Source organism: Camarhynchus parvulus, chromosome 2, assembly GCF_901933205.1.
Source record: "Camarhynchus parvulus chromosome 2, STF_HiC, whole genome shotgun sequence".
Classification (NCBI taxonomy): Eukaryota; Metazoa; Chordata; class Aves; order Passeriformes; family Thraupidae; genus Camarhynchus; species Camarhynchus parvulus.
Genome location: NC_044572.1, coordinates 103,173,249 through 103,191,587, shown reverse-complemented (window position 1 = coordinate 103,191,587; position 18,339 = coordinate 103,173,249). Strand labels below are relative to the sequence as shown.

Here is an 18,339-nt window from a genome sequence, read left to right as displayed (position 1 = left end):
CCCGCCGTGACGCAGTTCCGTGTGACGCTCTGGGCCACGTCCGGGCGGGCGGATTTGAAATTGCGAGGAGGAGGCGGCGGCGCTGGGGTAACGGCAGGGCGGGGAGCAGGAGGGCAGCGGCAGCAGCACCTTCACCCCTTCACCCCCTGACCCCCTGGGACAAGTGTCGGTGCGGCGGCGGTGAGTCCAGGGCCGCGGACTCGCCACTGAGTCCCCCCGGTCGCCTTCGGTACGGTTTAGACGTGCTCTCAGGGCGAGCGGGTGGAGCTGCACCCAGCTCTACTGCGTCCCTACGCTTTCTTTTTCTTTTTTTTTTTTTTCCTGCTGGTGTGTTGGCTCTGACAAACTATTCTTAAATGTCTGCTCAAACTGCTCTTTCAGAGTCTTGGCTTATGTCAGCAGCAGCGTGGCCAGCAGGACCCAGGCAGTGACAGAGCCCTGTGCGCGGCACTGGTGTGGCCGCACCTCCAGTGCTGTGGCCGCTTCTGGGCCCCGCAATTCATTGTGCGGCTGGAGCGTGTTCAGAGAAGGGGAATGGAGCTGGGGAAGGGTCTGGAGCACAAGTCCTATAAGGAGCGGCTGTGGGAGCTGGGGGTGTTTAGGCTGGAGAAAAAGGAGGCTCTGGGGAGCATTATCACTCTGGAACCATCTGAAAGGAGCCTGTAGCCTGGTGGGGCTCGGCCTCTTCTCCCAGGCAATAAGCGAGAGGACACGATGTCAAACTGCACCAGGCTTTGGTGGGACGATTGGAGGAATTCCTCCACAGAAAAGGCGGTTATACACTGGAATGAGTGTTTTAAGCTTGCTCAAACAACCACCACACCTGCCCAGCATGGTGGTCAGGTCAGTGTCCCTGGAGGTGTTTAAGGAAAGGCTGGATGTAGCACTTAGTACTATGGTCTAGCTTACAAGGTGGTGTTTGGTCATAAGTTGGACTTGATGATCTCACAGGTCTTTTCCAACCTAATTGATTCTGTTATTCTAGAATCTAATAGCTTGCTATGTTTGTGAAAATTCATTGTCTGTGGTTGGTCCCAGTTAAAGTAGTGGAATAATGCAGATTCTTCCCCAGACACAGTGAGAAATGCTGCCCTATAAATTGAGCTTGAGCTAAATTTCTGTTGTGGTTTGTGAGCAGTGGAACTGGAAGAAAAATGAAGCAACAGTTTATATTAATAATGTGTTTTGGTAATGTCTGTAATGGAGGGATTTTTTTATTAGTGACTGATTTGTGACTTAAATCTGTTTACTTCAAATTCCCCCTTAATGCCACAGTGGGGATAATGGTATTAATATTCCAGTTTGATTTATATTCTGCATGCATATTCTGAAGACAGCCATAAATATTATCTCAGAATAGGTTTTCCAGTTATTGTGCTATAATACTGGGAGACCAGTTGCAGAGGAATGGGTAGGCTCAGAATGAGCAGCTCAGGAGCTGGCGCACGGCTGAAGGGCTGTAAGCAGTACTTGTGTACTCGTGGTAATGTGGCCTTTTTCCCAGTGGACTGAACAGAAAAATTTCTTAAGCTCTTTTACTTTTGGAACCTGTAGGTTTGAAGTGACCAAATATAAAGAAAGGCAAAACAGTAGGTTTGAAAGAAACACTAACACTTTTATCAATAAAATGGTTGATTTAAAAGGCTATGGCTACTCTTATGTATTTCTGGACTCTAACATAATATTTTTTCTTTCTTCTTTTTTTTTTTTTTTTTTTTGGTCCAATGTACAGGTCTACTTGTTTATTCTGAGCCTTTGGAAAATCATTGTGGCATTTAGAAAATAAAATAGCCTTAGGTCCTGGATTTTCTGATACTGCTGGAATACTGAGGGATTGTGGTTTACAACAGTCACAATGAGGCGAAGCTCAAGTATTGCTGGAAGCAGCAGTCGACAATCTATGATGGCACTGAGAGTGCAGGACAACAACAAGATGGGTCTTCAGACACCTCAGATGTAAGTCTGGCTGGTCATATTGCTAAAAATAAGTATATAAAACTAATTCTGAAGAAATTTATCATAGTGTGTTTGAGTATGTGAGTAGCAACTGAGGAAAAAACTTTAAACAGTGAAAAGAAGGCTCCTTACGGCCAAGGGTGTTTGCACGTGTGCTCCAGTTTTGCAAAAATACTTGCTTTAACCTTTTTGTGTACCTGTGTCATATTTCAAATGGTAACATTTTGTTACATGTTTCTTAGGAGGTGGCTGGGTGCCTCCGTTGACCTTTCTGGGATGTTGCTGGGATGAAGGTGCTTCGGAATATATGTGTGTGCATAGCTCTTGTACGAGCAAAAGATGAATTGGTAGAAGTAGTCACTTGAATCCCTCTTTCTGCTCCTCAGGAAGGACAGAAGCACCTTTGGGAAGCTGAGCATGAGCAAACCTACATCCGGAGCTTCAGAAAGAAAAGTCAGCTGTTTTGGGAACAGGTATGGATAGTTTTCGTTCTCTGCACTGTAAGTTAAAACAAAAATGGTCCTCTGTAATTTTGGCATTTTTCTTTCTTGACAGATTTTTACTATAGGAAATAATGGATCTGAGGCAAGCAGCCCTTCAGGTCTGCCTTCCTCCAGTCCTTGATAACTAAACAGTAATGCTGTGGAGCAGGAATTGCTTTGGGAGCTTTTTTTAAATTTTCTTTTGGAAATGATGTGCACTGCAGACCTTAAGACTATCTCAATAAATTTTCTTGTTTAAGGAAGAATGACATCTGAAGTATACTCTGTGTTAGTTCTCTCTCTCTAAGATACAAACCTTCCAAAAATCTATAAACTTTCTGCTTAGCTCATGACTTTGTGTTGTGGGCGTCTTCTTGATAGCAACCCAATGTTGCAGGGGTCTATTCCTTTTAAATATTCCTTAAATATTTTTAGAGTTTATTTACAGTCAGCAACATCATTTTTTCTTCATCTTTGGGTTATTTTTTCTGCTCTCTAAAAATTTATTTATTTCAATAAAATGAAGAGGGTATTCCTCTAGGATGCAGTAATCCCTTTGTTGTACATGTGGCATTATGGCTTCCAGGTTGATGATGTTTCTCCAGTGACCTTGAATGAAAAAAAAACTTCAAGTATCACTTTGTATAACAAATGCAAAGAAAACATCAACATAGCAATTGTTGTGACTTAAACGTGAAGAGAGTTCTTCTTTCTATGCGTTGTCACAAGACGTGTATTTATTGTCTGTCCCTAGAGCGAGTGGGGCTGGAGGGTCACGCAGCAGCCAGTATGGTGTGTTTGGGACAGAAAAGATAAAGGATCCCAGGCCCCTTCATGACAAGGCATTCATCCAACAATGTATCAAAAAGCTTTGTGAGGTAACATATTAACTTATTCTCCATGTATGTTATGAGGTGTAAAATGTGCTAATCAAAATGGTTATTTCCCTTTGTTTCAACTATAAATTTTATTTAGTGACTGGTATTCCATGTTTCTTTTGCACAGTTCCTTGTTGAGAATGCTTATGCCCACAATGTTTCCATGAAATCGCTACAATCTCCATCAGTTAAGGACTTTTTGAAGATCTTCACCTTTATCTACAAATTCCTCTGCCCTTCTTATGAACTGCCTGACTCAAAATTTGAAGAGGAAATTCCCAAAGTTTTTAAAGACCTTGGGTAAGATGATTATTGTTAGTCTCCTGGGCTGAATAGATATGCTATGGCTAGAAATTTAAAAGCTAAGAATTCTGCATTGATAGTTGGGGAGAATGGATAGGTTTCTTTATTCAGATGAGATTCTAAAAGTACAATGTTGTGATTGTTTTGTTTCACTTTTGTTTAGCTCTAGGTTTACTCTATTATTTTCAGTGTCTGCTGTACATTTTATGCTTGAACTCACAATTCTTGGAATCTTCCTTTGTAATGTAAAATTTAATTGATTATTTGTATAGAACTTTGAAAGACAAGACACAATTTTCTTTTACAGACCTTTTCGTTCATTCTGTTAGAATCTAAGAACTGGAATTTCCAGAATTTTGGATCAAAATAATTAAATTTAATTTTAGTTTAAACAAATTTAATTTAGTTTAAAATATGTTTTCCTGCCATTTTTCTTATTCTGCTTTCAAAGCAGAATGTGGAAATAACAAAAATTACTGTTATGGGGAGAAAAGCACTAAGTAGCTGAGTGGTTTATTGCTGAATTTGTTCAGTGTTCGAAATCATTAATGCCCCAACACTTTCCAAGAAAGAAAATCCTCTGCCTGTTGATAATTGTGAGTTTTCAGTCTCATTAAAAAAAAAAAGAAAAGGAGTGTATTTTACCTCTGTAGGTTTGAACCCATGATGGCGTCAAAGTGCCAGGGCTCCTTAAATGTACGTGCAAATCTCTTTTGTTCATTTCTCAGCATTTTAATAAAATTTTGTTTTAATCTATAGCATTTGAAACTGCTGACATAGCTTGAAATGCTGAAAAGGATTACATTCTGCTACATCAAGAGTGTAATTCTGGATAAAATAACTAATTCTGACAAGTTACTTGAAGTTTTGGGAGTTCAAGGAGCATCTGGATGACACTCTTGATCGTATGGTTTAGTTCTAGGCAGTCCTATGAGGAGCAAAGAGTTAGATTTGTTGATCCTTAGAGGTCCCTTTCAAACCAAGATATTCTATGAATCACCAAATGAGAAACCCATGATAATTGAATAAAATCGTGCTGTAACAACTCAACTTACTTCCTTTGAAGTACAGTACAATTGAGTTTGCTCTTCCTTCTGTACTTCCACGTACATATAAAAATGTGCTGCTTTATTTTCAAAATGTGCTTGTTTGTTTTCATCACTGTCTGCCACAGCTATTAAAAATGTATCTTCTTTGGCTGTACAGGTACCCCTTTGCTCTGTCAAAAAGCTCCATGTACACTGTGGGAGCACCACACACCTGGCCTCAGATTGTGGCAGCTTTGGTTTGGTTAATTGATTGTGTCAAGGTAATGTTTTCCTTAAGATAAATATTTTCACTTTCCAGGCTGGAATGTTAGTTTCAATACAGATCTAGTACATATTTTCTACAAATCTTTGTTTAACATGTATGTAAACATATATGTTCTTAGCTGTCATCTGGGAGCTGACCCTTAGCCTAATGTTTTAGTAACTTTTAAAGTGATCTTTTCATGTTATGTTGTGATAGGTTTTTTTTTTCTTTAAATGTATGCACTGGATAAATTAATGTATAAAAGAAGGTGGCAAAATGCTGATCTGTACATACATTAAACGTGAGAAGTTAATTAGTATAATCACTGAATAGAACATGTATCTTCTGTGCAAATGTTGTGACATCTGCCATTCTCTCCTAAATTTGAAATCTAAGGATGGAATTTTCAATTGAAATTATTCAAATGTCCATTGATTCTGATACAGAGTGGCGAGTTTTCTGTTTGGGTGGGGTGTTTTTATTTAATTTTGATTTTGTTTGGTTTGTTTGGGTTTTTAGTAGTGGTAACTGTCATTGCTGCCAACTCAGGTCTGAGCAAAATTTGGCATCTGTGACAGAAGTTGACCACTGCTGAATTAAGCACCTATGAAAATCCTGTCTTTATTTGCTCAAAAGACACGAGACAATTTGGCAGTGTTGACTGTCCAGTTCACATCTCTTTACCTGTGCGTTTAGTCAACACAGGTTCATTCCAACCTGCTTGCTGAAATCCTAATCCAGTGTTAGTTTGCTTCTTTTCATTAAATCAATATGGAAACTAATGGATGTCTTCACATTTGCTCTTTGTTGTGTGCACCTCTGCTTTTCAGCTGTACAATGCGATCAGGGAAAATGCACCATCATTCGATGACAGACAGAGCTGGGGAGGAGAGACAGATGATGGAATTGTACATAATAAGGTACCATAAAAAAGAATTTAGAATAAGAATTGCTCATTCTATTTCTCAATCCAGAAAAGCTGGATTTTGCCATGTGCTGTAACAACACAATTTAATTACAGTTTAGATTGTTGTGTCATGTATTTATAGATTCTGTTCCATTTTATAATTACAATGCTTTCAAGAAAGTAGAGTAGCATTGTATAAAAAAACTTGATCAACTATTTCCTGAGCAGGTATCATGATCAGTCTATTGGTGAAGACTGGGTATTAAACAAAATATTCTCCTTATTTTATAATCACCAAGTATCTACTGTTCTCCTTTGTGGAGAAAGGGAATCATTATGCTGTTTATTGTTTTAGTAGAGTTTCTGATATATTTTCCTTTAGGACTCAAGACTTCTGAGGTCTGCAGTGCAGTGTAAAGACAGTGACTTAATTCTAAATATAGTGACTTGTGCCAATATCTACTCAATTTTTACTGTGTAAAAATTGGTTGTAAAGTTTTATTTCTGAGCCACAAAATAGGGTAGCAGTATAATTCAAGCTCTTAATCCAACAGTTTGCTTTCTTTTTAATTTATCATGAATTATTAGTACTACTCAGATTTAGCTCAGTGTTAACTCACAGCAGGTATTTGGAGAGGGTCACATTATAAGCTAAAACATTTAATTAGAAATTGAAAAAATCAAGTCAAATAATAATTTTGGACTAAGGTTACAATGTGATGTTTGGCAAATAAAAGTGCTTTTAAACTAAATACATTCTTCTACATTGGCACTTACACATATATGTATATAGAAAATAGAATAGAAAATTCACAATACTGGTGTAATTGCTTCTGAAGCATCTGTGACTTAGTGTCTAGCAAATTCTTTTTGGGTAACCTTTCTTTAATTCTGCAGACATCTGCAGATCAGAATTTTAATCATCATATTTATAGAAGAGGTCTGTTAAACAGATCTCCGGTTTCCATAAACTAGCCTGAGAGAATCATATGCATCAAGATGAAAAATTCTTAAATATTCCACAATCTTTGTTAAATATCCCAGAAAAATACAGTATTTCCAGACCTTTCTTAGTGTGAATTATAGGTGTCTCCTTCTGCCTGAATATATAATCTGTTGACATTCTATGTTCAAAGGGAGGAGAAAAGTTTAATTTTACAAAAGTACAGTTGAAGCATTAAAGATATTTTTGATGTCTGTTTAATTCCACTGATTGAGTAGCTTTAGACAGATATTTTACAGGCCTTGGAATTGTTGAAATGAAAGATTTTTAAATTGTTTTCAGCTTTTCATGGACTACTGTGTGAAGTGCTATGATCTTTTCATGAAAGGGAGAGATACCTTCGAAGAGTTGGATGCTGAAGTGCAGTCAAAATTAAGTAAGCTTTCAAATTTTAAGTATTCAATTTTGTTACTGGTTTCTTTTCTCCTAGCATCAGTTTGTTCAGTTTACAAGTGAAAGTGATCTAAGGGAGTCTGAAATACCTAAGTATGTTTCAGTTACTTCAATTTAATGTTCTCTTTTACATATATATATATATATTAGCAGTAAAGATGGATAGCTCATGATCTGCTATCAGCTGTAGCTGTGTCACGTGTTTTTTTAACATCTTTGTCATGGAAAACCAGTATACAATTCTTCAGATGTGAGCTCCATCTATGCAGATGGCTCTTGTTTCTGTCTGGCAAAGTTAACAATTAAAAAAAAGAAAAATATTTTCAGAGGATGCACAGCTGATAAGAAAGTTCAGCTTTTGAAAGATCTGAAAACAGCCTGCAAGAGTTCCAAACTCTATTGTGAGGGTTCTGTATGTGATTTAGCATGCACCTGTGTTTGTCTTCAGGGAGGTACAAAATTATTAGGTTTTTTTGACTCATCATTTCACCACCTACAGAAATGCAAACACAATATGAGAACAAGGAAGAAAAACATTTCTTACTTTCTGTGCTCTCCTATGAAAAGCCAGACTAAGGCCCCTTTGTTTGCAAACTGGAGCCATGAGTTGGAGAGGAAACAAGATACCACATTGTTACTGGATATTAGGAAAAAATAACCATCCCATTTTTTGGCAAAGAACAAGTGAAGCTAGGGAAAAGATGTCTCAAGAAGCAAGAAAGTATATGGATAAGAAAGAGGTTGTTAAATAAGTTTGATTTGTTCTAGCTTCACAAGGTAGTCCTGACTTGTATACTCTCCTGTGATGCGGGCTGTATGAGAGTTTGGAAACCCTTACCTCTTGGGAGTGACTTTGACATGAGGACTCTTTCTGACATGAGGGCTGAGAAACCTATTTCTCTTCTTGTTTGTTTTGGGGTTTTTGCCTGGTTGCATTTTAATGAAAGGTTTTTCTGATAAGTTTCTTGGTTGTTTTTAGTTATTTCATTAGTGTAAAATAATTATCCAGATAATGGGTATTTACTGTGCTGAAGCCAAAGTTCAGATACTCAAAATAGGTGGTGATATTGAGATGAATTTGTAACTCCACTCTCTCTTCTGCTCTCCCACAGAGGATTTATTTAATATAGATCCATTCCAGATGGAAAGTTTAGCAGCTGAAAACAAAAGACTTCAAGAAGAGATTGCAAGACTAGAAAAAGAAAAAGAAAGTGAGCCGGTTAGTAAATTTTGTCTGTTTTTATGGTGGAGTTGAATTTTATAATAATGACCTTTTCTGAATGAAGATACTTATGATACATAACAAATGGAAAATTTTTAGTGATTTGAGATTTTAATTAGGCCAGGTTTTTACAGACTCTATACCATTATAGAACTGGGCTTTTTCTGTGAAGTCTTCAGTAACTATTTGTTTGATAATAAGCAGATATTTACAGGTAATAAGGTCTTTTATTGACCGAAATATTAATAAAATACTTGAACCACATTTTTTTAATATAAATTTCAACATTATTTTTTCAAATGTGTTGGTATTCAAATATGAGGCATAGGATTCAGTGGTAACAATATATTTTATGGAAAATACTCTGCTTGAAAAGCTGGATTTTGCTTTTAATACGTCCTGAGTTTAAAAATGGGTTCGTGACTGTGCAGGTGGCAAATTGAGATTCTTCCAACTGTGCTGAGTTTATTCCTGGCTTTCCATAACCCTGTTTTATCTGCCCTCCATATATTATTAGAGTCAAGTTGTGGACTGCATGTAGTAAGACTTGTCTGAAGCAGTGTCTGATGCAAATGAGAGATGTAATGCTGAAATGCAAGAATATTTTCAGCCTTATTTTAAAGGTGCTTGACTTGACTTAGCTGTCACAGAGATAAAAAATTATTAAAGTTCTTTAGTTTTATATTTGTGCTTTTGATATTGATCAATTCTCTACTGTCTTGTCTGGAAAGTGAAGTCATTATTTTATATTTATCTAAGAGTGGTTGTTCATTTCACCCATCTCCTAGGATCGTAGAGTAACGCTACGAAACGTGAAATCGTCTCTTCAAGCAGACGTCCAGAAATACCAGGCTTATTTGGCTAATCTGGAATCTCATATATCCATCCTTGATCAAAAACTGGAAAGTGTTAATGATGAAGTTGAGACAGCAGGTAAGGCAGCCTTGATCACAGTCAGGACAGTGAAGCTAGAAATAGTCTTCAAATAATTGTAGTTCTTAGCTTGAGAGCAGAGCAAGGTACTTGGAGTAGGATGATGCTACAAATAAACTTTCCAGAATGGATTGCTAATAAAGATTTGTTTTGTCTAATAGCTCTTTGTGCACTAGAGTAATGAAATGGTAATGATTTGTAAAAATTATCTTATTTACTCATAAAATACAGAGGTGAGGTTTATGTATATTGGCTGTTATTTTATGTCCATTTCACAAATGTTTTATGAACTTAGAAATGGAAGTAGAAGCCATGAAGCAGGAGAATGCCCGGCTCCGGCACATCTTAGATAACCAAAAATACTCGGCTGCGGACATTGAGAGAATAAATCACGAGAGAAATGAGCTGCAGCAAACCATTAACAAGCTGACTAAGGAACTAGAAGCAGAAGAACATCAGCTGTGGAATGAAGAGCTAAAATATGCTAGGAATAAAGAGGCGGTATGTGAAAACCCCACTGCTCTCAGAGATGGCTGTCAGTTTTCATCATGCAAGCTTAAAATTGGAATCTAGATAATTTCTTTCCTAAATAATCTAACAAGACCATACATGTATCTAACCAGGCAAAACTGACAAGAATGACCTCTGTTTACAATATCTCTGAAAAATGTTGCTTTTTTTTTTCCCTTTTTCTGTTTTGCGCTTAATGGAAATGTACTTTTTTCTGCATCATAAGAGATGTATCTAGAATATGAAGCATGGTACACTGTCACTGCTATAGCATTAAGGGCTTTAATAACACTAGCATGCCATTGCTTTGATAACACAAGAAATTACTGGCTGATGTTAATATTTCAGAGCAAGGAAGTAAGGCAAAACTAGTGAATTTGAATCAATAGCTTTGCATGCATTTAGGGCCTGATTAGTTCTTTGTGTAGAAGTTGTAACATCTTTCAAGGGCCAAGTTCAGTCCCTTCAAACAGAATGAAAAGATATAAGCCTGTAAGTGTTGGGATTTTAAAGCTACTGCTTTGCCAATTGGAGAACTAAAGAAAAAGTTTCAAATGTATTTGGTGGGGTTACCCTTTATCAAGCACATTTATTAACTTAAATCCTCAGGTGCAAGTATGAAGCACATAAAACTGGAAAAAAAACTCTGGGTTCTTTAATGTTTGCATTTAATAGCACTCATTAATTAGAAATTAGAGCATTAAATAAGCTTTGTTTAAAGGCATGCTCAAGTTAGTTTGTTGTTAGGATGTGTGCGTGTGTGGCATTTCCTGTCAAAACTAATAAGAGAAGCATATTGACCTGATGACTGATCATTTGTTTAGTATTATTTTCCAGCACGTTTTTAGTTCCCTATCAGCTAATTCTCAAAAACTTGAGGCAGGAAAAATTATGGCAGATGAATATGGAAAACCACAGGTGAAACCATTCAGTGTTCTCAGCCATAGACACTAAGAAACCTCAGTGTGCAAACTCTGAAGGAATCATAAAACAGTACCTAATGCAGCAAACTGCTGGACTGGCATTGCATACAGCTCTTGAATACTGTGGAGTAAAACAAGGAATTATGGCTATAGAGAGCAACTCAGGAACTTGTTTAAAGTACTATATGAATACTTCTTGCAAAGCTTTTCACTTGTATCTCTTTCTATGATTTGTGCCCTTTTCTCCTCTGAGCAGATCGAAATGCAACTGGCAGAGTATCATAAACTGGCTCGAAAGCTGAAATTAATTCCAGTAAGTGCTGAGAATTCCAAAGGCCACGACTTTGAGATTCAGTTTAATCCTGAGTCAGGACCAAATTGCCTAGTCAAATACAGAACTCAGATCAAGGTAAGTAGAGTCAACACTGAAGGCTTTAGATACCACTCACAAAAAAGATGTGCTTCTTTGGGAATGCTGGGAAGGTCTCTCAATCTCACAATGAAACGTCATTGAAAAGCTTGTGTGATGAGTCACCATAATGACATTGTAGTATGTGAAAGAAATTTGGTATTGGAGAATATAGTAACCTAAAAAAAATAAAAGGGAAAGATGTACTGGGGTGCATCTTGGTTCAAATAAGCAAATTGCATTCGTTGGATCTTCTTGTATGTGTATTACAGGCTCCCCTCATGGAGATCATCAACGAGACTGAGGAAGAAATTAGTAGAGCCACTCAACGGAAAATTACTTTGGAAGATACTTTGGAACAGGTGAGTTAGTTAATGAAGATTAACACTAAGATACCAACCCTAAAACCTTATCTGCTGCTTTCAGTCAAACTTTTGCATGGGTAAAGTGTGGTGTGGTAGGTTGATTTTTTGGATTGGTTGGAGTTTTCTGAGGACAAGTAGAGAGTAAGAAGCTGTGAGAAGACTGCTTTAATTGTGATGAAACCTAGAAGTTTTTCTAAGAACTGGGGTCTTTGTTGGTTGAAATATTGTGTATTCCCTGAATTAAAGTTTATGTAGCTTACATATATTTGACCATAAACATTGGAAGTATTTGTTTTTAATAAGTAGCCCACTCCTGCTGATTGTATAGCTTACCATCACTGACAAATTGTCATCAGGAAGATTTTTAGTAATATTGTATTTGGGACAGTTTGAAAAAATGAGAATTTTATTTCCTCATTCTTCTACCTTTAGCTCAGTTTTTACTGTTGACCATGATGTTATATGTGGTATAGAATGTCCTCTTGGCCAGCTGGCCTGGCTATGCATCTCTCCAGTCTCTTGCCTGTCCCCACCCTACTCAGTGAGGGGCCCTGGGAGGGATAGAAAGCCTTGGAATGCTGTGCTAGCACTATTCAGCAGTAGCCAAAACTTTGGTGTGTTACCAACACTGTTTTAGCCTCTTATCCAAAATGAAGCGTAACACAGGCTGCTATGAAAAAAGGTGATGCCATCCCAGCCTAGCCTAGTTTAATTGTTTTTTCAGAGCTACCAGGTGTGGTTTGTGATGGCATGGATTTATATGTTGGAATTCTTTTTGACCCATACTTCCTTGGTTATGTTTTCATCCTAGGTGAATATAATGCTAGAGGACAAGAAACGCAGTGTGAAAATGCTGACAGAAGAAGCTGAAAAGCTGGATGATCTTTACCAGCAGAAGCTTAAGGTAGAACTTCTTACAGCTTGATGACAACTTATCCTTAATGATACCCTTATCCTTAATTTTTGTATTTACAGCTAAATTTTTGGGTTGCATTTTTGTTTGGGCTTCTGCCTTTGCCTTCTTCCTTTCCTCTTACAGGATTTTTTCATTCTTTTCAGAAAACTGATTTGACTGCTACCTTAACTGAATCAATTTTCACTTTCTTGTAAGAGAATCTGGCATCATACTGTAGCAGATCCTGTAAATAATAAATTACTGCATCCAGTAATAAAAGCAGCAACAATCATCTGACCTCAGGATGTCTCCGGGCATGTGCTTAAAGGAAATTTTAGGATTAACGGAATCTGCCTTGTCTAATCAGTTTGTATATAATAAATACATTTACAGTTTTTAGTAAACATGTTTAATCAGATTCTGTAAAAGCTAAGGAAAACATTGATTGATCAAAAGCATGTTAAATTGTCTTAATGATCTCAAACTGTTGCTTCCTTTAGCTTCCTTTCACAGCACAGGAGCAGTCCCTGTCCTTTTCCCCACTTGCAGTTCAGCAACAAAACATAGCCCTCTCTGTAACAACTGAGCGGCTATTTTGGTACCTCCCAACTTCTCTGACAACACTGCTTTAGTGGGGCTGTGGTGTCCTGCAGGAAAATGTTCTTTGACCTGAGACAGTATTTACCATATATGCTCCTGTAAATCCAAACTCCTATGCTATATCCATGAAACAGGGCTATTTCACTGCTAATACCTGCTGAGGCAGGCATATATAGGTATATAAAGGCAATTAATTTAGTTTATATTTTTCAAAACCACATGACATTTAGCTTTTGATCTGTGCTCTTGCATATGCTTTTCTCTAAAGTTAAGCTCATAAAATACACACTTGCCACCAGATGTTTATTATAAGACATATTCATGTAATTCCTCTTCTAATTTTTAAAATGCTGTTTGTAAGTCTTAAGTATTAAAATTATTTTTGAAGGATGATGTTTCAGTAATCTACAGAATTGCCTGTTGAGTGGACGGCAGAATTTTGGTTTTGGTTTTGTGGATTGTATAGCATCAACAGTGGCATTCTCCTTGAAGAGATGATTATTGGGAATTGTACTCTCTTTAAGACAAAAAGGAAAAGCTGTTTTCTTTCTCAAATGTGGTTGCATCTTTTTAACCTAGAAACAGTTGTTCATGATGTGCCATTTCTAAGCTATTTAGACTACCTAAACAACACTTTTTTAGTTTAACTCTGAAGGGAAAGTAGATGCAACACAGGCCTTTAAATATGGTTAAAGGAATAAAGAGATGGTTAGGCTTATTCTGGGATGGGAATGATACAGAAAACAGCTGAAACTTTAGGTTTGAGAGGGATATCCTTGGGGGGTTTTTTTCGGTTCTGAAGTTGGAGCTACTTGTATGAATTTTGAATTCAAGCATTAAGATATAATCAGGTAGCAGAAAGAAGAAAAAAAAATCTAAATTATACCTGAGAGAGGCCATTTTTTTTTCTTCTCTTTCCTTATGACTATAGGAGATAGAAGAAGAAGAGCAGAAATGTGCAAATGAACTGGAATCGTTAAAGAAGCATAAACAGTTACTTGAGAGTGGTGTCTATGAAGGGCTCAGTGAAGCCACAAATGAATTGCATGATCTCCAAAGACAGTAAGGCTCCTAACTTCCATGTCTCCCTTGTTATTTTTGGTTTTTAAGGATAAAGATATTCTCTTGAATGTAAGATAAAGTTGTGTCAGCAGGTATCCATCTCAGTGTATTAATTTCACAAGTTAATAGCTGAAAGATGTTTCTCCTCAACAGTATTTTGCTAAAATATTTGTCTGCTGTATCAGAACTCCTGTTTTCCATGTAAGAGTTTTTTTTAAGTTGAGTATTAATATATTGTAACTTGGTTCAAATTAATACTAATGAAAAAAAAGTATGGCTAAACGTGATGATAAATCAGACTTGAAGTGATTGTTTTAAATGTCAGGAATTCTCTAATTATGGACATGACCTGAGTATCTTTACCTTTTAGATATCAAGTCGTTTTGCAAACAACAACAGAAGAGAAGAGAAAAATTGGTGCTAACTTGAGTCGTCTTTTAGAAACAGTTGCTACTCATGTAGCATCTATAGTGGTAAGCTAAAATTTGATATTCAGAACTAAATCTCTCTAGAGACATTTGCAATTAAACACTTGGAAATTAGAGCTTAATCTTTCTAAGGAATTATCAGTTATTTAGCTGCTGCACTGAGTCTGTGTATTCTAGTTAAATTTTCTGACAAAACCTTTGGTGTAAATAATCAGAACTGATTGTTAAGTTTCAGCAATAACATCCTGTCAGGTTAAACCTGCTTCTGATTGATGTCTTTCAGGAAAATGTTTAACTGAAATAAGTTAACCTGTGCAATGACTGCTTAAAATGCTTTAGCAGAATCAGTAAAATACAGACCATGATCGAGCTAATAAAACTTTCTGTACCTCTTTTCTAGAAATACCTTGAGGAACAGAATGCGAGAATTTACAGAGATGATGAAGAATTCATGCCTGAAGATCTATTGTCAAATTTGACCAGCATCCTAGACAGTTACAAAAAGAAGGCTGAAAGTGTCTAATCACTAGAAAGATGAAGATAAAAATGTTGCATTTCTGAAGCTCTAGTATGGTGCCTTCTAAAGGGATGGGTACTTACCTGTGTTTAGCACTGAAACTGATTTTAAGTGGAAGGAAGTAATTCTTTGTTTTGTTGACACAAATACATTTAAGAATTAAACAATATATTTGCATTTTCTTAAATGCTTTGCTCAGACTCTGTACTTTCAATAGCATATCTATGCGTTTTGGGCACACACATCACAGACAGTTCACATCCTTCCCCAAGTCTTATTTTACTAGCAAGACTAAATGTAAATGTCTGTCTCCTGCTTGTTCAGTTACCTATGAAACTGCACAGAGACACCTCTTACATGAGTAAAAATCAAAACCTCTTTTGAAAAGATTAGTCCTTGTATAGTAGTCTTGTAAATAATCTAGAAAAAGAAACACAGTAGTTTGAAAACCAAGCTTTGTCTTTAGCTGCTCATACTCCCAGATGAAACTTCACTGAACTTCTTGAATATGTGTACCAGAGAAAGCTCTAAATAGGACATCATATGAATTCTGGCTGTATATCTAATCACTTGTAGGTTTGGTGCATGTTAGATACATCAAAATGGTCTAAAATGTCTGTATTCTTCTTGTTAGACCAGTTGGACAGACTTTGATGTTTCCTCAGGAAAGTAACAGTAAAATTACGGTATGGGCAGCTCTGGTCCAAATACTTTAAAGAAAGTGGATCAATGCTATGTGAAAGTAGTATGTTTTTATCTATTCTGTGTATAATTTTGTGTTAAAAAATAAATAAATAAAACCCAGCATTCATATCTTGGATAGTTTATGATGGTGTTTCCTATTAAAAGCATTGAAGTATTGGAGTGTTGTTTATATAGGTCAAACATTCAAATATACAACGATAAAAACAATTTTGCAGTTGTTTAAAGGCATTTAGGAGCTGATAGATAAAGAAAGCTGCTCCTTAATTCTACAATATTTGAATGCAACATGGATCCCTAGGATATACAACAAAACTTGAGTTAGACCATCTAAACACAGACCGAATTTTCTAATTCTAGGCTATTTTTGCAGAATGAGTTTAAAACTCAGTTGTTCTCAACATAGTGCGTGAATCTTCTGGCCCTGGTATGAATATTTTGTTTCAGATATGATAATGATGACATTATTTAAGCTTCTAATTTTCTCTTCCTTTTTTATACTCCAGAATTCTAATTTGACAGCTAGAAAAGTCTTCCAACAGCTGGGAAGTTTTTATGCATTCTTTTGTTGTCCTCTTTTCTCTTATCTTTACAGACTTACTTTTTGTTTTCTGTAACAAACTAGTCTTTACTACATCCCAGTTCCTTCTCTTTAGAAGTTTTTTTCCTTTTGTCATCTCTTTAACATTTTTGTTATCTAAAGCAAGGTAGCAATCTAATGAAGCAAATCTATGAGCTTTTGATGAGAGCCACATTCCTTTAAACTATGTGCTTATTTAGGGGCTATGCTCTCTCTTGACTCCCCCATACCTGTTTATCTCTGCTTCTATAACTGACCTTGTGTTTTTAGCCTCTGTAGATTCCTTGCCATGTGCAGTAGTCAGCTGATTAAATGAGAGCAAAATAAATGGCATTTCCAAAAGCTTTATTTTAACCCTAATGAACATGGGTCAAAAAATCAAAATCATGATGCCTTTGCTTAATGCACTGGCCAATGAAATATTCTGAAATTAAAGTAGTGAAAATAATAAAAAAACCCATGTTAGTAACATTGGCAGTGTGTTTTTGTTATTGGTCTATATGTCAGTTGAGCTAAACTGCCTTTAGAACCACCTGAAATTTGGATCTAGGTTCTGTAAAACATTATGGGGCTGTGTGTTGTAATCTTAACAGAAAAACATCAGCCAATGTTTACTAGGTACTATATCTTCACAATTTAAAAATTGAGGGATTTTTTTGATCCTCATTGAACATGTTTTCTCTGGGATATTGAAAGTCAGTTATTTTTGATTTGTGTTCTGGAATATGGCTTCTAAATTTAGGCAGTAGGCACTAGAACATAATTACTGCTCTTGGTTTTGGTTTTGTTTCTTTATTGGAATATGAAGTCTTGATGGGAAAGTACCACAGCACCTGTACATTTCAGTAGTATGAGTCATTTGTAAATGTTGGCTCTTGTATGGATACAGTTGCCTCATTTAGTGCTAGCGTACCTTTTGTACAGTTTAATGTGTCAATTTTTGTATTCTTACACTCAATAAAATTTCTTATGCCTGTTTCTATAAAAGAATGATCCTTACTGCAAGTGTAGAAATATGACATAAAATCCCAATCATCTGACTTTCCTTGAGGAAGTAGATAATCATTTTAGCAGCAGATACTAATTCCCTGGCTCTCCTTGACGTTGAACGTGCATTGTGTAGGGGAAAAATAAAATACAGAAATATCTTCATGTAAATTTTAGAGGAATAAAAATTGCTTTAACATTTTTAAAAATAGATGGCTTTTAAAAACTCTTAGGAACATAGGGCCAAGCTGCTTTGACAATTATTTATATAGTGTCCTTTTGGCATTAATCTCACCAACCAGCCTTTTGCTATCTTCATATTACATAAGTATTTCCTTTACATGACCACTCTTGCATTTGCATTATTATTATTATTATTATTTAGCTATAAAAAATAACACTTGCTGCTGTGCAAGCATGCTGGAAGTCTGTAGCTTTCTTCTTTTCTCTAGGTATGTTGTTTTTTCATATTTTGTTGTCAGAAACTCTCATCACCATCAGGAACACGGTAGTTCTTTTTTAGTTCTTTTTTTTTGGAGTACTTCTTGAGTGCATCATATAGATTCATTCAGGTTGGAAAGGGCTTCTAATTTCATTGAGTCGAACTGTTAATCCAACGCTGCCCAGTACACCACTCAACCATGTCTCTGAGTGCCACATCCTCATGACATAAATGCCTCCAGGGCTGGTGATTCAACCGCTTCCTTGAGCAGCCTGTTTCAATGCTTGACAACTCCTGCTGTGAAGAAATTTTTCCTAATAGCCGATTTAAACCTCCTCTGCTGCAACCTGTGACTGCTCAGGCTTTAATTTTGCAGTGTCTTATATGAGGCTTCTGCAATGCTCTTCATTGATTTTGCCAACATAAAGCATGGCATGCCTATGCAAGCCTTTAGTTCTGAGCTGAGTAACAATTTGTGCTCTGTGACTCTGTAATACTTCCAATAGTTTGCCCGCTCTGGCCTTTTATGGGAGCTCTCATCCCTGCTCC

At 36.5% G+C, this 18,339-nt stretch overlaps 1 protein-coding gene across 2 annotated transcripts; it reads left to right on the top strand.

Moving 5' to 3' along the window:
* The first annotated feature begins 53 nt into the window (after nt 1-53).
* Nucleotides 54-15,254, top strand: NDC80 (NDC80 kinetochore complex component). 2 transcript variants are annotated; one of them, XM_030944043.1, is made up of 17 exons: nt 54-180; nt 1,733-1,956; nt 2,343-2,429; nt 3,193-3,316; nt 3,444-3,616; nt 4,826-4,928; nt 5,743-5,832; nt 7,105-7,198; nt 8,328-8,434; nt 9,226-9,370; nt 9,666-9,871; nt 11,060-11,212; nt 11,485-11,574; nt 12,389-12,481; nt 14,004-14,134; nt 14,505-14,607; nt 14,963-15,254. In XM_030944043.1, exons 2-17 carry the CDS (start codon nt 1,856-1,858, stop codon nt 15,083-15,085), a joined length of 1,923 nt encoding a protein of 640 aa, XP_030799903.1. In that variant the 5' UTR covers nt 54-180; nt 1,733-1,855; the 3' UTR covers nt 15,086-15,254. The 2 variants fall into 2 exon arrangements, with proteins under 2 accessions (XP_030799903.1, XP_030799904.1); XM_030944044.1 differs by having other exon boundaries at nt 66-229.
* The last annotated feature ends 3,085 nt before the right edge of the window (nt 15,255-18,339 follow it).

Excerpts from the sequence above, each read along its gene's own strand:
- NDC80 (XM_030944043.1), top strand. The coding sequence starts at position 1,856 with ATGAGGCGAAGCTCAAGTATTGCTGGAAGCAGCAGTCGACAATCTATG. Across the intron at positions 7,199-8,327 it reads TGAAGTGCAGTCAAAATTAA|AGGATTTATTTAATATAGAT; the intron begins GTAAGCTTTCAA and ends GCTCTCCCACAG. Across the intron at positions 14,608-14,962 it reads CTCATGTAGCATCTATAGTG|AAATACCTTGAGGAACAGAA; the intron begins GTAAGCTAAAAT and ends CCTCTTTTCTAG.